The sequence below is a fragment of the Miscanthus floridulus genome, chromosome 5 (genome assembly GCF_019320115.1).
Source record: "Miscanthus floridulus cultivar M001 chromosome 5, ASM1932011v1, whole genome shotgun sequence".
Lineage (NCBI taxonomy): Eukaryota > Viridiplantae > Streptophyta > Magnoliopsida > Poales > Poaceae > Miscanthus > Miscanthus floridulus.
The window spans coordinates 10484864-10504976 of record NC_089584.1 but is presented as its reverse complement, the minus strand read 5'-3'; the positions used below and the strand labels follow the sequence as shown (position 1 = coordinate 10504976).

Sequence of the window (20113 nt, the reverse complement as noted above, 5' to 3'; positions counted from 1 at the left end):
CCCAAAGTGCTTCGGCGACATTCTTCTCAGTGTGCATTACATCTATGTTATGTGGAAGGAGAAGGTCATCAAAATAGGGAAGCCTCTCCAATCCTGACTTATGAGTCCACATATGTTCCACACCATAGCCCACAAAGCGATCTTTGTTTGGATTATCTTTCTTTGGATTAACTTTCTTTCTTTTACCCTTCTTTGGATTATCTTTCTACGCTGGGAGCACGAGAGCATCTATCTGAGCATGAACTTAGGCACTAGTCATCTTCTGAGGTATAGGGTCGATCACCATGACACCTTTCGTGAAGTTCTTGGTGTCTCCTCTAAATGCATGGTCAAGAGGGAGGAACTATCGATGCTTGTCGAACGACGAGAACTTCCCACCCTTCTTCAACCAAATGAACTATAGAGCTACCTTGCATACCGGGCATGGAAACTTCCTGTGGACACACCAGCCGGCGAATATCCCATACACCAGGAAGTCATGCATGGAGTACTGGTACCAAACATACATTCTGAAGTTCTTCTTTGTAGCTTGGTCGTAAGTCCATACGCCTTCATTCCAAGCCTTGATCAATTCATCATAAATAGGCTACATGTACACACCCATTTTGTTTTCCGGGTGTTCAAGAATTATCAACGTCAAGAATATGTTTTGTCATTGAAGTAGGGCCCCGGGGGGGCGATTGAGGGGAATAGCGAACACGGGCCAACAAGTGTATGGGGCCAACATCATTCCATAAGGATTGAACCCATCCGTTGCCAGCGCAACACATACATTACGGGCCTCTTCATCTTTGCCATGATGGTTGCCATTAAAGCTTTTCCATGCTTCACCATCTGCTGGATGTACCATCTTGTTAGGATTATATCAAACACCATTCTTGTGCCATGTCATCTATTTCGCGGACTCCTCGGACATGAATAGCCATTGGAGCCTCGGTATGATCAGAAGGTGTCTTAGGACTTTCATGGGGATGTCCTCATTCTGCTCCTTCTTTCCATCACCTTTGTCTACCTCCACATACCTAGAGGATTTACACTTTGGACAGTACTTTGCATCCTTGTGTTCTTCCCTAAATAGGACGCACCCCTTCGGACAACAATGTATCTGCTCATACGGCATCTTTAGTGCTCGAAGGAGTCTCGTTGACTCATACAAGCTGCTCAGCAGATGATGACCCTCCAAAAGCAGCCCCCCAATAATTGCCATCATAGCATCGAAGCAGGCTCGAGTCATGTTGTGCTAGGACTTCAACCCTAGTAGGCGGCCAATGGCATCCAGTTGAGAAACTGTTGTCTTCTCATGTAGGACCATCTGTGCTGAATCCAACATGGCCAAGAACGCCTTAGCGCTTGGCTCTGGCTCCTCCTCCTCATCCTCCTGCTCGTCCTCCATAGGCCTTTCAGCAAACGTCGCATCCTCATAGTCACCTAACCATCCTGGTACCCCGCCATCACCGTCAAATGCCTCCAAACGTCGTCTCACGGCCTCCTCTCTAGGACGATAGGCTTCACCATGGGACACCCACTGGGTATAGTTTAGCATAAATCCATACTTGCAAAGATGATGCACCATGACTTCCCTTTTTTTTCTTTTCTTGTTTTCACATTGGCTGCAGGGACAGAATGTGTCTCTCGCTCCCTTAGCTGCCTTAAATGCATGGTCCAAGAGTTTCTCGGTCTTATCCATCCATTCACGGGTGATTTGAGCCTGACTTGGGCGTCCCATGTACATCCACTCACGGTTATCCATCCTCTAGCATATACACATAACAGAGTAATATAACCATTAGTTGCATCTGCATGGCGTGCCTACTGTCTAATAGGTGAGGATATGTCCTAATCCCACCCGCGGATGCGTAGATGAGGTTAGTTTCCATGCTCTACTCCGATCTGAGATAGAATTTCAGCAGCACCTCCCCGCTGTTCTCCCGATACACGTCCTGGAAGGGAGAGTGTGTATCTGGAGAACAACAGTGAGGTGGTGCCGAAACTCCGTCTTGGATCCGAGCAGAACATGGAAACTAACCCATCTACGCATCCGCGGGCTGTCCAAAAAATGTGAACAATCTAAAACAGATATGATCATAGATATGCAGAGATCCACATACCTCCAACCGTATCTGTTTCGGACGGGAGACGCCTAACTGGGCTACACCGATCTACGTACTACAACGGTAAGGAAGAGAGCTCAATTATACCTAGGGTGGCGGTGGAGACAGGCTAGTGGCGCAGTGGCGAGTCGGTGCAGTGGCGAGTCAGCGCTGTGCAGGCAGGACCACAACGCCGACGAAGACGATCAGGGTCGCCGAGGTGCTCCGGGTCCCCTCCGACAGGTCCTGCTCTGCAAAAGAAGAAAAACATCACTAAAAGTTGAAAATTTCGACAGAACCTCCCCTGCACGGGGAGGTTTCCAAAACCTACAAGAAAAACCGTTGGCACGATAGCCGACGTCCACATTTGGGGCACGATGGCCAACACAACCACAAACCCGGCACGAAGGCCGTCAACGACATAAACGGCACGATGGCCGACAACCCTGCGGCTTTACCTTCTCCTCCGGCGAGGGCGGGGATGACGGCGTGGACGAACGGCGTGGACGACGTGGACGAACGACATGGATGACGTGGACGAACATGGACGAACGGCATGGACGACGTGGACGAACATGGACGAACGTGGTGTCCGACGTCACAACTTGCTTGAAACCTTCTCAATTTTTTACCATAGACTCTACATGCGATAACACGACGCCCCGGCAAGTTTCGTCATTTTTGGACTTCGTTCGGATTTTATATAATTTAAATACACTTTTCCCGCAGGTACCTCGTCATGTTACGTCAACAAGATGCTCGAAATTTCATGTGAGTTCCTGGATACGGCCTCAACATACACCAAATATCATGAATATCATTTTTTGAACGACCAAATTCGATTATTCCATGCACCTGCAGTTCAAATTTGAAATATTCCATAAAATTCAACGAAACAAAAAAAACTAACAGAATATAACAAAAAAGTCAAAATTGTCCCAAATTTGAACATGGAGTTGTAAATAATGTGGGAAGGCCTCACAAAAAATGGGTCAAAAAAACCAATTTTTTTTTGCCTAGTGTCAGGAAGTGGCACTCGGCAAAGAAGGGATCTTTACCGAGTGTAGGGCCTTGGCACTCGGCAAAGGCCCTCTTTGCTGAGTGCCAGGACCGGCACTCGGCAAAGAATTTTTTTTTTAAATTTGACGGCGTGGGCGGGCTCGACCGTCAAGTGCCATTTTTTTTGCCGAGTGTTGCACTCGGCAAAGAGAGCTTTTGCCGAGTGCCGCCGAATGCCGAGTGCCGGGCACTCTGTGGCACTCGGCAAAGCCACTCTTTGCCGAGTGCCACCCGGTTCGGCACTCGGCAAAGAGTGACTTCGCCGAGTGCCCGATTTTACATAATGTTTGTAAGTCTAGGATTAAAGGTTTTATTAAATTATCATATTGTCACGTTCCAAAGCATTATGAACTTCTTAGTCCATACCACATCCAATCAAATCGGCAACCACACCACGTCTCGTGATGAAGTCATGAAAGAATGTCCCAAGGGAATGCAATGGAGGAAAAAAAAGCAAGGGCACGTGCATAATTTTACATGCTCAATGATCTGTCCTCGAAAAGCTAGAGTTGCTTTCTCTCTTTAATACTCCTTGTCTTGTGTGAGATTAAAACAGAATGACAAATATTATGAAACAGAGGGAGAAGTTAACTTTAACCATTGCTGCAAAACTGGGGTCGTACAGCCAATTTCAGGAAATCTGAATGATTTTTGCTTCGCGTGAAAGCTGAATGCCAGAATGGCGAAACTGATGGGATCCTTCCTCAGTCTCAATTTGCAGATTTGGCCCAGATGTTGCCCAAGGTAGCCACCGACGACAGGACGGTGATCATCACGTCGGTGAACTTCCACTGATGGGATCCCAACTCGCTTCTCGGCCTCTTCCGCGAGAGCTTCCAGGTCGGTGAAGGGATCGGGCACCTCCTGGACAATGTCCTCGTCGTCGCCGTCGACGCCAAGGCGTTCAGCTACTGCAAGGCCGTGCACCCACACTGCTATCTCCTGCAGGTGAAGACCATGGACCTCAGCTCCGCCAACAACTACATGACCGAGGCCTACGTTGACCTCGTCTGGACCAAGCTCTCCCTGCAGCAGCGCGTCCTCGAGCTCGGCTACAACTTCCTCTTCACGGTACGCGTCGGCACCAATCATCGTTGAATAATCCGAAGTTTCCTCCTGATCTGGGCTGACGACGGCGGCGATTGTCCAAGATGTGCCGTGCAGGACGTGGACATCGTGTGGTTCCGCAACCCGTTCCGGCACATCAGCGTGTTCGCGGACATGACGACGTCGAGCGACATGTTCTCCGGCGACGTCGACAGCCTGGACAACTGGCCCAACACGGGGTTCTTCTACGTGAAGGCGACGAACCGGACGGTGGAGATGCTGCGGCGGTAGCGCGCGGCGCGGGCGCGGTTCCCGCCGAACCACGAGCAAGCCATCTTCAACGAGATCAAGCACGAGCTCGCCCATGACCTGGGCGCGCGCGTCCAGTTCCTCGACTCGGCGCGCTTCGGCAGCTTCTGCCGGATCTTCCACATCGACATGGCCGCGGCGTGCACCATGCACGCCAACTGCTGCGTGGGGCTCGGGAACAAGCTGCACGACCTAAGGGACGTGCTCGACCAATGGAAGAACTAGTCGGGCCTGATGCCGCAGGAGAAGAAGAGGCAGAAGTTCACATGGAAGGACCTGGCCAAGTGCGGGACTCTGGACAAAACGCACACATGAGGCCGAGAAATGAACAACTGCAACAGCAAGCAGGAATCAACCAAGCTAGCTCAGTTGGTTAGGTTTTTATGTTAAAATCTATTCACTCGAGTTTAAGTTTTCGGCTGTTTGTATTTTTTTGAATTTAGAATTTATCAACGTTATTCTTGTGTGTGTGTGTTTTAAATGTACTTGGTTCCTTGCGAACGTCCTGACTAGGCTTCGTTGCATGTAGCTGCTGAATGTTTGGATGCCTGGGTGAAGGTCTGGGCTTGTTCCTCAGCGTGCAAAAGCAGCCAGCACCTGGCTCCTAGAAAACAAGAATGAAATGATATTAGCAAATAATTAGCATATTTTGCAGTATATCAGTATGTTGCAAAAATAAATTGAGGCTTAGAAAATAAGTATTGTAAAGTATAAACAAAGTAAATTCTATTTTTGTTCTTGTCTTTCCATTTTAATTTTATATACCAATTACCAAATATCTTAGTGCATCTAATCTCTATCTACAACTAAAACATTCGTATTGTCAACATCTACCCGGCAGGACGAAAGCACTCATGTGATCCATATCCGGCAGGCAAATAATCACCGCATCTCATGCGATCCATATCCGGCAGGCAAATAATCACCGCATCTCATACGATCCATATCTGGCAGGTAAATAATCACCGCATAGAGACACTAGAAGGCAAATAAATAAAATAGAATAAAACTCACGAAATCACCGGCAGATAAATAATCACCACAAATAATAATATCTCATTTAATTTATGTTGCATCCGTTGGAAGGCACGAGCACTCATCTATCAATTAAACGCTCAAATTCAGTAAACACGAACAACTATTGCATATTCAGTATAGATGCGGCTATGCGAGCCAGGCTCCCTTGGGCCTTGGGTGCTTTGGTAGCCTCTACTCCAATTTCTGCTGGTGGGCCAAAATTGAAGCCGCCAGCTGCCAGGTACTCAAATTCGCAGCACGCAGAGGCCCAACGGAATCCTCGTCACGCTCACGCACACGTTCCCCACTCTTCAGTCGTTCTCCCATTCAACGGCGGCGGCTGCTTGCGAGTCTGCGACCGCCGTCGACTGCGACAAGCAGGGAGCAACAAATCACGCATCTGCCCTCCGCTGAGCGACAGTAAAACTTCACGATGTCAGCCGTATTTTGTTGTCGTTGTAACGCTGCTCTACTCAGTTCTGATTTCGCTTGCACCGCCGCGAACCTTGCGGCGGGTTTGGACGCCGAGCACAGCCAGGTTTTGCTCTAATCTCCCATCACTTTTTCCCCCGTTGGTTAATAAATTTTCTTTCTGGGATTATGCACTAGGAAGATCCCACAAATTCCAATCCGTTTAAAGTTCATATTATATTTATATACATATACTTCTCTATAACTTTCTAGAGTCCCCTTAACGTTTTTTTATTAGAAGCTTAAGCGCTGGTCACGGAGTATGTAATTTTTTATTTACCTATGTGCTATGGTAACTTTCTAGAGTTATGTATCGCTAGAAGTCCAAAAGAAACCGGTTGCTACTAGCATCACTCATGCTGATAGATTATCATCTAACGGTTCAGATTTGTCAGATGACATCATGATGACGTGACGAAATACTTTTTTTTTGTTACCGCGACGCGGTTTAAGTCATTAAAGATTGTTTTTTTTTTGCTCAAAGAAGCTATTATTGTTTTTTCCTAAAAAAGAAAGCTATTATTGTTTTTATCTGAGCTTAGATATCATTTGTTCATGTATGTAATCCACGTCCATTGTGATTTTCTTATTTTTAAAACCATAGCAAAAACTTGTTGTAACGTTGATTAATTCTACACCTATTATCTTTTTTATACTTGTTCTATTTGTGATTTTTCTTTCTTTATTTTTCTTGTATCATTTCGTAGCTTTAGACCGCTAGTTTGTTACAATCTCGGTCTATAGATTTAGTGTCACAGATTTAGCCGTTGAGAACGAAACAATGTCTTCTTCGAACTTATACTAATGTACTAAATTTTTATTTACTTGTTTTTCAACAATTGGAAAATCAAACTACTGTTTTTTTCTAATTTGTCATTTTATTTAGTTTTTTTACTAATTCTAATTTATATAGACTACTCATTTATATACTCTCTTTTTAGTTCTTTTAGAGAATAAACTATTATTTTTTCATGTCTTATTCAAATTTTACTACCTTTAGTAATTATGTTTTTATATGGATTGTTCTTTATACATTTTCTTTACAATCATATGAAAAATCAAAATGCTATTTTTATTCAATTATTATTGTGAAATTACTTTTTATTATTGTATAAGGCATGGATTCTGGGTTTATCTTTTGAGAATTTTTACAATGGTTGTCATAAAATGGACGGCTCACGAGGACCGATCCGACGGCTAAAAAGGCAAAGGAACCGAGAGGAACCAATTTAAGAGGTACCGAGAGGAACCAGGTGCATACTAAATGGTGGGACCATACACATCGGGTGCATACTAAAATTGATCGGTCAGCACATGAAAAAAGTGGGAAATTTTCTATTTTTGAAATTATTTTACGTAATTGAGGGTAGAACAGTAAATCAAGGATAGAAAAATAATGTTCAGAGTACGATTGAAGTACTACAGTGTTTTCACGTATTATTCTCTTCGGACCAACGCAGGCCGGCCCCTCTCTCTTAGTCGCTCTGTTCTTTCTCGGGTGCTTCTTTCTCTGTGTGTGCTGCGGCAGCGAGTGCGAGGGCGGGGTGAGGACAAGGGCGGTGGCTACGGCGGCGAGTGCGAGGGCAGGGCTGCGGCTTCTAGGGCATGCCATCCCTCCTCACCAGTCTCTGGCGAACGGCGGCACCGCGTAGATCCGGCGATGGCGGTGGAGGAGGCGAGATCCGAGCCCAGAGGCGTCCGTGCTCCCCTTCGCGGCGGCGGTGGCCGTCGCCGCTGGCGGGAGGGTGCGGGCGGCAAGGTGCGCTCGCGGACGTGGCGGTCTGGGCAGCAGCCATGGCGGGGATCGACACCGTGGAGGAGGACGAGGAGGGTTGCCGGCCTCCTACACTGGCACCGCGTAGATCCGGCAATGGCGGTGGAGGAGGCGAGATCCAGGCCCGGCGGCGTCCGCGCTCCCCTTCGCGGCGGCGACGGCTGTCCCCGCTGGCGGGAGGGTGCGGGCGGCGAGGTGCGCTCGCGAACGCGGCGGTCCGGGCAGCAGCCATGGTGGGGATCGACACCGTGGAGGAGGACAAGGAGGGTTGCCGGGCTCCTACACTAGCACCGCGTAGATCCGGCGATGGTGGTGGAGGAGGCGAGATCCGGGCCCAGCGGCGTCCGCGCTCCCCTTCGCGGCGACGGTGGCCGTCCCCGCTGGCGGGAGGGTGCGGGCGGCGAGGTGCGCTCATAGACGCGGCGGTCCGGGCAGCAGCCATGGCGGGGATCGGCACCGTGGAGGAGGACGAGGAGGGTTGTCGGGCTCCTACACCGGCACCGCGTAGATCCGGCGATGGTGGTGGAGGAGGCGAGATCCGGGCCCGGTGGCTTAGGGTTTCGCTCACGCCCCACTCAGGTAACCTCAAGCGCCGTCTTCAATCCCAATTGCACCCGAAGCTACAAGTCTCTCAGCTTAATTTTGTGTCTAATTCAATTTGGTTTCTTCGAATGCGTTCGTTTCATCTCAGCTTCATTTTGTGTCTAATTCGATTTGGTTTCTTCGATTGCGTTCGTTTTAGGTCAGCGTAGCTAGCACGAGACCGGCCATGGCACCGACGCAGGCCAAGTCAGGTCTCTTCGTTGGCATAAACAAGGGACACGTCGTCACCAAGCGAGAGCTGGCGCTTCGCCCGTCCGATCGCTAGGGGGTAAGAATATCCATGCCGAAGCCTCCGATCTCTTAATACCGCTCTGCGATCTCAATTGCAGGTGTAATCCAGCCTATAGGACCAAAATCCTACTATTTTGTGCCGTGCTTGTATATATCTTAGTTGAATTGCAGGTTATGAATTTATGATTTGTGTATTGGACATAAAAGAACACTGACTGTTTTGTGCAATAATTTTATTTTTGACTTGGTAAGAGATTGGCATTTTGGTATGGTGGATTCTGCTGGATTACATACTCTAGTGGATGACTTGCTTGGTTTTGCGTATTTGAACTGCAATGTTACTTTTGGTGTATCATTAATGTTAGATAATTGAGGAGGTTTGATGATTGAATAATCCGAATTATTAGGTCAAACATGCCTGTTGCTTTTGGACGAAAAAACTATGGGCGTAGAAACATTTGTACATTGAATAGTCTTTTTTTTAAACAGCTTTGTTGTGTTTCTTGCCTCATCTCACCTTTGGCAATCTGGAGATTTTCCAATACTCCAAGTTGCTAGTCCCGGAGGCAGATATTAATTGGTGAGACATAACGTGGAAGCTTAGTCACATTGTGATTTTGTTTCTAAAACTTCTCACTAAATGCACCTTTTTAGCACATGATTCGTAAGCAGAAGTTTTACCTAATTTACATTATGACTGGTTTGGGTTGTAAAATTGAGGCATAATGTGAGTTTGCCGCTGAATGATCTGAATTGGTCAGTCTACTAAGCTAGGTGTGGTGCTTTGGGAATGGCAAAACTATAGTTTTAAAACATTTGTGGAAATGATACCAGGATCATTACTGTAACTCTGTAGGCTTGATCGGTCTACAGTCTGATTGCTGATCCGTGATGCTGTCTTTTCCCCGTCTGTTATTAGATGCATATTAAGAAGCTTTAGTGCCTGCCGCGTTTGATTGATCTGATCTGACTAGCGTGGTTAATTGGTATAATTCGTGTGCTTCTGATAGGAATCTGATGCCTTTCTATTGTTGATCCGGATTCCTCGCAGTAGTTCCGGACTTTGGATTATTCAATGCGTTTTGCGATTCGTTTGGTACAAGTGGGAATCGATTGTGATGATTTGATGTAATTCCATGCCTACAGGAAGATGAGGCTCGCAGAGCTGAGGGAGGCAGCAAAAGCCGCGCGATTTGGTAGTATAGTTCCCATCACTGGCTCGGACTTCGTGCGGGAGGTGTCTCAGGCACCATCAGATGTTTGGGTTGTGGTCTTCCTCTACAAGGATGGGTAACTCTTTCTTCACAGTTCACTGCATCCTTTTGCATGCTATGTCAATGATTATGCATGGGAGAACAATTCTAGGGTTTATTTTGTATGATTCGACCAAACAGCTCTGGAACCAGATTGAACTAAATTTAGACTTTGACTGCACTTTATTTAGTTGTGTTGGTTTTCTATAGAAAGTTGCCTGAAAAGACTAGGCAACTATGAAATTTGACTATGGTTGGCTGGATATAGGAATTCTGATACTTGTGTTGTGTGTCATTGGCTCGTAGCTAGACATTTTATTGCTGTGTGGTCCCAGCAGCTCGTACCTTCGATATATATGATCATCATGTCTCATCTCACCTTTGGCAATCGGAGGATTTCATTACTTCATGTCGCTAGTTCTAGAGGCAGATATTTATTGGCGAGACATGACATATAAGCTAAGTCACATTTTGATTTTGTTTGTAAAACATCTCGCTAAATGCAACTTCCTGAATCAGTTGATGGAATTTTGACATGATGCTACCTTAGTTTTTCTTAATGTTTTCTGGTTGTTAATGACTTCTTATTTTTATTTTTTAGCATCATGGTCTTATATCTTTGTCCTGGCCCTTTTATTTCAGAAAGCTACCAAGAGGGTGACATTCATCAAAAGCTTGATTAGGGAGGTCCCAGCGTCTGCTAGATCTCGTCGGCGCGCAAGGCAGGCCGAGCACTTCAGCCGAGCCGGGAAGCGGTCGGCCTCGGCGATGCAGCGCCTGGGCGGCTTCCTCTTCCCACGCCGGCCAACATTGAGGACGGCGCAGTGATCCGGCGTGGCTCTACCCGGGTCCGGTGCCCCCACCCCTTCCTCTCCTCCACTTGTTTGATTATTTTGATTTGGTTTGTCATGTTGTAGCAAAATGCACTGGCATTCTTCTCAGTAGTTTATCTGCATTGTGTTTGCTCGGGATGATTACGTTTTTTGGGTAAAGTTGAAAGCACTTGACTATATGTTTTGTTTGTCCCCTCTTATGTTTGCTGCACATTTAGAAGCGTGCCCTTGCACAAAACCATCATATATTTAGAAGTGTGCCCCTACAGTACCCCCTTTCACCCCTTCCCGTGAAGCCATGTAGCAAGGTTTTTGCTTGGTTATCTGGGAAGTTCTTATGAGAGTTTTGGATTCGAGTGCACGGTAGTGGCAACGATTACCTCTACCTGGGGATGTTCGATATGTATCTCTTTGGTTGGTCTTCTACTGCATCTTGCTACTGATAATTGCCACAGTTTTGTTACACTACACATAAGTTGTTGTCATGTCATTGTGCATTCAATATTATGATATCTGCATTTCTTGTGGCAATGTGCTCCTTTCTAGAAATATAATGAGTCAGGCTACCTTGCCCAGAGCCTCTAGAATTACAGGAATTGATGCAGACTCGCTGAAAAATTTATGCTGCATAGTTTATTATTTAGAAAATGAATCAGCTTAGTAAGGACTATGGGAGAAGGAATCCCAACTTTGCTTGAACGATTTGATTGTTAATGACACTATTGGAGAATCATTTGTTATGCAACATACATGCAGTTGATACACTCTTTGCATATGCTGTGTGATTCTTTTAAGCCAGCGTCTCCCGGTAGATGTTTGACTAAGTATTTGCGCCTAAACACACATGAATTTAGTTCAGCACATCGTTTAGGTCTGAACACACATCGTTCTAGCCATCTGGACAAACTAAAGATCAAATATAGCTTACTAAATAGACAGCACATTAGTTATAAAAAGGCCTAAAAGGGCTGGTCTGCTGTTTCCCTGGATTCTTGGCCCTTTGAACTCGTTTAGCGATAGATTCACTACTAAATTCATCTGCGACAGTAGAAGGAGTATTGACAACTAATTTTTTTGGCGGTCGTCCTCTTTTCCTATTTTGAGCTCATGTTCCTTTTTCAGATCCTTTTCCTTTCGTTCCTTTCCCTCCTTTTGTTCCTTTCCCTTCTTTCGTGCTGGCCTCAGGGTTTGGAGTTTTAGTCTCTATTATTTGAACATCGCTTGAATTTTCAGCCTATTCATGCTGGCGTTGTTCATCCGGATTGTTTGCATAGTACTCTTCCTCCTAAGAATTATCAAGAAAAATGTTAGACCCAGCATATTTTGTACAGTCTGGTATAAGTTGATGCATCTGGATCATTTTTAATATGAATTAAAAGTTCAGACCGTGATAGAATTTTGGTACGATTGTTGTCATCTCATGTTGCGATCAGAAAGGAGCAACCTCGTGCAGATTCTCCGTTTAAATCCTTGCATTTGTGTCTATACAAGTGAAAATAGTGCACTATCATAGAACAATTATGGAATGAGTTTGTAGATATTTGGAATTAACAAGGATTGTAAGACTCACGTTTGTGAAATAAAAGGCCATTTTTTCTCCATCCCATGCTAGCATATAAAATATTACGCATGAATGACTGCAATGAACACAAGAATTAGTAATTGAAGTAGAACATTAATGTAGAAAAGGGAAAAGGAGTACCCATCTGTTTGTTGCGGTATGTTATGATAAGGAATTCGTTTCCAGACGCGCAAGTTAACCAAGCCATCGTTGCCCGAAGAATCATTGCATTCTTGTATGCTTTCCACCTAGTGGATGGTGAGATAGATGTTAAATTTGATCGAACTATAATTGTAATTGAATAGGTGGTACGTGTTACGTTGTACTTACCAACGCCTTCTCTTGGTTTTCATCTCGGGTTGAGGCTAAGGAGTTAAGTAGCTGGACCTCTTTCTTTATAAAATTTAGCACTAGTAGAGCCCAGTGGTTTTTGTTTACATGCATAGGCACGAAAACCTGAAAACAATAATTGCAATAGAGATTACCAGAAATACAGTAAATTGTCCTAATTGACAAAACTTTGAAAAATAAATACGGATATTATCCTGAATGCAAATGTCAAGTAAAAGTGTCCAAACAAAATCAGTATTACATACCAAATGCCTTCGAACACATTTGTCGGCAATTAACTTCTTAAATGTCAGGCGTTGGTCACCCAGTTTATCTGTAGCCAACTTCCTGGATTGGAAAGTTGTTATGAATGATGCCTCTTCAGTCTCCACGTTGCTGAAATCAACATAGGCATTTATGACCTGCAAAGGGTGGAGTTATTAGTACATAGTAGGTGTTTGCATGTTATTGTGGACAAAAAGGATCTGAAATCAGTTTACCTCATCTACTATAAAGCCATCTGTGAAATTAGGGCGTAGCTGTTTGGCTATAAGAACATGGTCACCTATTTGTACAACCTTAGTATGGTCGTAACTCATTACTACGAAGCATCCGGCTTCTGTGTCTATTGGACTCACTTTGTAATCATTGTTGACAATTGGCTTTCTTGGTGTGATGTGTGTAGAGGCGTCGCCTTGGTGTTGTGTGGAGGGGTTGTTCTGTTGCTGCGTGTTCTTTTCCATCTTAACTTTTGTTCCAGTGTGTGCTTCAGCATTGATTCTCGCCAGTGCATGGGAGAAATGCAGTGGGCCACCTGGTGCTAACTTCTTGACTAGTATCTGTGGTGATTCCTGTAGTTGGTACTTTTAGTTAAATTCCAAAATATCAAATCCAATATTAGACAAAGCAACTGAAGCCACATTTGCATACCCGAACTTGTGCAGATGTAGGCATAGATAACCGAACTTGCGAAGATGTAGCCATAGATGGCTGACCTTGTGCAGATGTTGGCGTAGATGGGTCAACAATACTTTGCAGTAGCTGAAGGATTTGTTGTTGTACCTGTTGTGTTTTCTGTTTTTTTTGAGAAATTGTGTTAGACAATGAAGCACGGATGGGAACCGAAAATGAGTACTCACACTGGTTACCTTGATATCCATTTTCATTTGTGCAGTATCGTCTTCTATCTTGCTCACCCTAGCTTCCAGTCTGTTGTCCAACCTTTTCTCCTTTCTAATCTTAGCTAACTCCTCGTTTTGTGATAATATTTTCCTATCATATTTGTGGTCTATATCCATAATTTTTTTTCCATTGCTAGTGCAATGTCTGTTTGGCTATTGTTCGCCCATTCTTCAAGGAATTGCTTCTACATAAATAGGAAAGAATGAATTAGGCACACAAACGAGGTTGTGCACATAAATAGGTGTGATACATACTTGTTCGTTGCTTAGACCCTCCTCGCGTGTTGGCACTTGTTCTGACATTGATGTTTCTGTTTTTATATTTTTTGGCTTGGTGGTCTGCTGCAGGGTGGTCTGACCAGTAGTGCGCGTCATAAGCTGGAAACAATTAATAAGATAGTTAGGATGTATGCGTATGAACAGCAGCATATTGATGGTATGTTTCGAAACTTACAGTTCCTCCATCTAGGCCGGCCTGATTAAAAGCATGCCATCGATGACCAGCATTGTCTTCAGTCCACCTCGCCATCAGTGGTGGTTGGATTGTCTCATAATTGATCCCGTACTTGGTGTATGCAATGACACGCTCCCAGTACCAAAACTATTAACACAATGCAAAAAATACATAAGACCAAAAGTAAACATTGTTTATAGGTGGTTGTAGCGTATAGAACTGACCTGCAGCAAAGTCAAATTGCCCTGTATGTTGGCTCGTTTCTTAACTATGTAATTATTACATGAGGTTAATAAATGGGTCAGAGTGAATTGGCCCCAATTGAATTTCGGAATGTCTGATACTTTTCTAACCACGGGTAGATAACTAGCTTTAACATAGGGCTTCACGGTTGGTGCTAGAATGACACCAATTGTGAACAAGACAAATATTCTATAGAAGTCATCATCCGGAGTGCCTGATTTCATCATCATTTGTTTTAACTTATCGTGAGAAGGTGGTCTGCATCTTCATACCTCTTCATCAATTCAATGTCCACTTTTTTGTCTTCATCTTTGACCTCCTCTTGGTTTACATGTTTAAAAACATCTATGCCTTCAATTCGGAGTCCCAATATGTCCTTGACATCCTCTAGATAAATAGAAACATTCTTACCACATATAAAAAAGCATTGGTTGCTGATTTCGTATCTGTTTGCAATTTTATCAATCATTTGTCTTCTGAGACACGTCCCTTGCATACGAAGCAGCCCCTCAAATCCCATAGACTTAATAGCATCCTTGTGGTCGCTCGATAATGCTTTTACAGCGTTTACAAAACTCACAGTTGAGTTTATTAAATGCATATATTTCTGCAGCAACCAGTTGGTCGATGATAAGTTGCTAACAATGCAAAGGCAACTTGCACAAAAATAGGAACTGGATATTGGATATGGAAATTACCTGCTTCTTGGTCCCTCCCTGCACTTTTTGAGTATGAACCATGGTACCACTATCAACTGCATCAAATGATGTGAATAAGAAATGTTAATAATGAATGCTGCAGTTGTAATCTGGTTATGTGCAAAAATAGGTTTTCACTAATTATAGAGTTTCACTGAGTCTGTTTTTATTTTCAAGGATAGCAGCAATGCAACAGTAGGCGAGGAATAGCAGTTCTACCATAGTGATAGCAGCAGGGCATTGGTAAATTTTTAGACTTAGTTAATCTTTTGTTAATCTTTTGACTTTATAGATTTCAGTTTGTAAAGATCAATTCTTTTGCAGATGGAATGACAGTGCAAGTAGGGATTGTTATCCTGCTATTGGAAACACATCGAGGGGCTCGCCGTCAAGGAGATGCAACATGGTTTTACCTATATTTCAGCATTTTGGTGCCCTTTTACTATATTCCTTTGCATATCTTGGTTCTTGTTTGTTTGTCTTAAATTTATTCCACCATTTACAGTTCGCTGCAATGTTTGTGCCTGGAAAAAGGAATGCTAATCCTTCTAACTATCATAGCGCGGGCATCCCAGATATCAATGGCGATGCGCTGCACGCGAGCCTAGGGCTACCTCCCGTGCTCACCGTTGACAACGCGTGTCGGGAAGCTCCAGATCACGGTAAGATAAGATGTCGCCACCCTCCCGCTTGTAACTCTCTGTATATCAGCTGCCTTGTTGTTTCTTGCTCGGGAGTCGCATTGTTGGCAGATGCTTGCCCACGCTGCAGTCAAGTTGCCAACGTTTGATATGTTCCGGTGAATTTTGTTTCCCCCCTACTCTAGTTGTACTTCGTGGGCAGTAGAATGCGGTAATTGCGTTGAACTTGGGATTCTGGCTGACAGTCGCGATAGACTGTCTTCTCAGCTAAGCAAATTAGAGTTGTATAGTCGCGGTTGTGTTAACACGATGGTTCCATGAAGTTATTCTTTGTATTAGCTCCACATTCATGTTACATTTCCTGCACTCTGTTCAATATTGGAGTCTTATGAGCTTGATTTTCCTTTCTTCAGTTGTTGACTGAAGTTGCTTTCTAAGAAACTAATATTTGGTATCTTTTGCAGGTTCAGTTAGTGGTTCATTGAAGTGAAACTGTATTGCTATCTTCAACTGCTGGGGCCATGGCCTACAAGATTAGTGAAATCAAAAGTAATGTTTTATTTTCAATTAAGATTGTTACTTAGTAAAAGTAATCGATGTGCTTTCATTAGCCTTTCCTTTATTTCTCAAACTTGCAGGCATTAGCCTTACCTGTTTACAATTTAAAAATAAACTACCAGAACTCTCGTTCTACATTGATTACTGAAAAGACTGTTGCTATCTTATAGTTGTCACTTGTTCATATTTGTTGATCTCATCTATTTGCCTCTTTAAGTTGAAGTACTAATAGTTTCTATTTTATTCCGCATGTTTCAATGTGAAGAGATTGGCATAGGTCTCGTGGGGTTTGGCATCCTATTCTCATTCCTTGGTGTTATCCTTTTCTTCGATAGGGGCTTGTTGGCTCTGGGTAATGTATGATACTACAATTCTCAATCCTTGTCTTGTATTACTACGTATCTAATGAATACTCTGACTCCTTCTGGTCTCACTGTTTATGTCGTGATTTCATTTATTTATGTCGTCATTTACAGCTATCGTGTGAGCAGTTTGCAGTTGTACTTCTTTCTATTGTCTTTTTTAGCACTGCGTCATCTCCATCATTAGCAACTAATAGTGATTAGTTGGAAAATAACAGGGCAAACTTGGAAGTGGGCGCCAATTGAGGTCAGTGCCTGAACAAACACAAATTCATACATCTAATCACTGGAATAGGGATGCATCACTTACCACGGAAATACATGCATATATTATTGGACAACGAGTGTGGACCGGTATATGAAATTTTCGTACAGTTTCCGTGTAAGAACTCCGTGTGGCCAAATTGTCCTTATTCGTCTAATCTATACGTGCAAGATGTTGTAATGCGATTTATCCTTCACTCAGTGAAGGAACTTTATTCGGATATGAAGAAGTACTACGATAGTCGAGAAGAATTAGGCCAGTTTACAATTGTAAAACCAGCCACTTCTGTTGAGTTTGTCATGATGTTGGGGGCTTTGAAACCTTTTGGATACATAGGAGTTGTACTACCTCAATCCTGCTCCTGGGAGTCAGCCATCAACTGGGTTAATACACATTGACGGACAAGAAGAGGTAAATGAATTGGTGCTTGCTCATGAAAAAGAGGAGACTAAAATTTGTCATCTGTACCTAGTGAAAGGATGTAATGACGATTTGTACGGCGTGAGTATTGGTTCCTCTCCACAAAAAAAAACTACTTCATACAATCATATATGTATAACATGACAGCAACTTAATGCAGGACATGTCGGACATGGAAACAGACTACAATGAGGAAGAAGAACAAGGCTACTTTGATGAAGAAGAACAACGTTGACTCCATGATTAAGCAAACAATAATGATTGGTATCTGGAAAAGAAGAAGAAGAAGATGGGCTTTCACTGAGTGCAGACTTGTTTTCATTTTTTTTTGGAGACTTTGCGGACTTGTTTTCATGAACCTGCCTACCTTTGTTAGTTGCGTTGTTGGGTCATGCACTATCTTGTTGCATTCATGATTAGGCAGCCTTGTGTCAATCAAGAAAGTAATAAGAATGTGTAAATGCGGGATTCCATATGAATATGAATATGAAACCTTTGCTTTCTGCATGCATATATGCTACCTAGCTGTTCTCTGAACTGATGAAACATTTGCTTTCTGATGGAAATGCTTTGCTTCAGCAAGCTGCAAACAGCGGCAACGCACAGGCAGCTACTGCTATCGAATCCTTGAAGCCAAAGCTAAAGGTGAGTAGCTAGCCTACAGTGATTTTCGCTCAGCTGCACTGCACTGCATGTTTTATCAAAGCAAGTTGCATGCATTGTGGTGAAAGCAAGATGTTTGTTGCTTGCAGAGGACGCCCCATCACCAGCTTCCCCCTCGCAAGCCGACCTGTGCTTCCAGCCGAGCTGAAGACGTGCGGAAAATTAAAGGTGCCTGAAATTACAGTCTCTGAAACTTGCACCTTGTGAGTTATGAGGATGCTTCAATCTAATTGTGTTCTTTATTTCTTTTGGATGGATGATGCAGGGCCAGGGCATACAAAACTTCCCTAGCTCTGGCTGGGAGAGATGATGAAGAGATGGAGTCGCTGGGATTACTAGTTATTTAGTTGGTTGGACAATTGCATTGGTTAGGGGAAATTCAGGATTGAGCCCTGCAATTAGGGGAAATTTAAGCATGAGGGGTTATAGATAGACTAGAGATTGCTAGTAGTATATGCTTATTTGTGGAAGTGGTAGTTGCCATCATCTGTTTCAAAGTATCTTGGGTTGGCAGATGAAATGTATCCTCCCTTGGCTTCTCCGTTTGTTTACTACATCTCATATGAAATCATCCCTGGCACGTGCGTTCATCTCTTGTGCCATCATTACAGCTTATGTTCTACTGTGATTAACTGTGATTAACCATGTGTTAATGTTAGCGGTGTGACGAATGAGCCGTTGATCATGATTCATGTGGTGCAACATATGAAACTTCCTGCAGGTGGCTCTGCTGCAAACCGCGCGACGCGGCCGCTGACGGGCGACTGGGAAACGGGGCGCGCTCAGCTTTGCCAGCACGAGTATTGAGAAGAGAACCACAAAATCAAAACACAGAAACACTAGTACCTGGCATCACTCACACCTCACTCGACTTTTTAGCAAGCTATTAAAGACTTTCACAGGAGCAGCTCCTCTGGCTTGACACAGAAAATACAGTTACATGAATCAACTGCACGATAAACTGAAAAAAGAAAATCAAACATGCTACATGCAACACGATTCCAGCACGTACATGGATCAGAACTGGTAAATGCGCAAAGTTAATCACTAGAATTGATGTATAGTGTGCCCAATAGTAAAGTCCCACTCTTTAACAAAAGATGTTAGCCCTGAGAACAAACTGGTCAGGCGAACTTAAAAATTACACCTTATTTCATCGTTGGGAGCTAGATTCCATTATTCCCTGTACACTGAAACCACCCAAAATCTGGTGTCCTCACCTCAGACAACCTCTTCAATATAGTTACCTACAGCACTTGTCGCAGAAGAATTTATCCTCTGCATTTAAAGTCTCTGTAGAACATAATTTTTTCAGGCAGCTTGTGATAAAATTGTTTTGTTCAATGTCAACACTAAGATCAAGAAATGTTTCATCCCTTGCAGTTACTATTTCACATCTTAAGCATCTTGTTTCGTTGGTCAATATGCCCTGCAAAGTTTGTATGCATGTAAAGATGATGGTAACTTGAATCTAGAAGATAAAACACAATGCACTTTTCAATTAGTTCAGTCACCTGGAAATTTTTATGGACCAGAGTAACTGGCAGTTCTTTTTTAACTCCATTGGCTAAAGGTTCAACTGGGCCATTAGGAGCTTTTTCAGAAGATGATGATTGGGGCGAGTCCTTAGCAGCACTTGACTCTTTTTCCAAAATATCAACAAGTTCATTCAAAAGGAAATTTAAGAACTCGTGTGCATCCTATAAAAAACCATGGAGACATATTTTAGTCAAGAGAAGTGGCTGTTTTGGAGCTACCATAAAAACTAATTCATTCCTGAAATGACTGCTTTTGAAGATACCATAATAATTAAAACATTTCTACAACAGCAGAAAAATGTGGGCACATCGCACATGAGAACACATACAACACTACACTACAATAACTCATATCCATACTTAAAGCTAAAGTAAATATTGCTATACAGTTTGTTACTGTATCAATCCTACACAGTGAGACTAGCACAAAAAAACATATGTTGTTCACCAGCGTACCTATAAATAATAGGCAACAACAAACTCATCATTGGCAAATCATATATCAAGCACAT

At 43.6% G+C, this 20113-nt stretch overlaps 1 protein-coding gene, 2 long non-coding RNA genes and 1 pseudogene across 4 annotated transcripts; 2 read left to right on the top strand and 2 right to left on the bottom strand.

Moving 5' to 3' along the window:
- Positions 1-2523: 2523 nt before the first annotated feature.
- LOC136454231 (uncharacterized protein At4g15970-like) lies at positions 2524-4820 on the top strand (annotated as a pseudogene).
- Positions 4821-7591: 2771 nt separating this feature from the next.
- Positions 7592-8209, bottom strand: LOC136454230 (uncharacterized). Its single transcript, XM_066454730.1, has one exon. It carries the CDS (start codon positions 8207-8209, stop codon positions 7592-7594), a length of 618 nt encoding a protein of 205 aa, XP_066310827.1.
- Positions 8210-8507: 298 nt separating this feature from the next.
- On the top strand, positions 8508-10706 carry LOC136451502 (uncharacterized). Its single transcript, XR_010758605.1, has 3 exons — positions 8508-8638; positions 9748-9891; positions 10497-10706. It is a non-coding gene; the product is annotated as an uncharacterized lncRNA (long non-coding RNA).
- A 2603-nt stretch (positions 10707-13309) lies between these two features.
- On the bottom strand, positions 13310-14322 carry LOC136451501 (uncharacterized). 2 transcript variants are annotated; one of them, XR_010758604.1, is made up of 5 exons: positions 14214-14322; positions 14015-14137; positions 13727-13944; positions 13509-13652; positions 13310-13429 (listed from the first exon to the last, which is right to left on the bottom strand). It is a non-coding gene; the product is annotated as an uncharacterized lncRNA (long non-coding RNA). The 2 variants fall into 2 exon arrangements; XR_010758603.1 differs by having other exon boundaries at positions 14015-14285.
- Between the last annotated feature and the right edge of the window lie 5791 nt (positions 14323-20113).

Excerpts from the sequence above, each read along its gene's own strand:
- LOC136454230 (XM_066454730.1), bottom strand. The coding sequence starts at position 8,209 with ATGGCTGCTGCCCGGACCGCCGCGTCTATGAGCGCACCTCGCCGCCCG.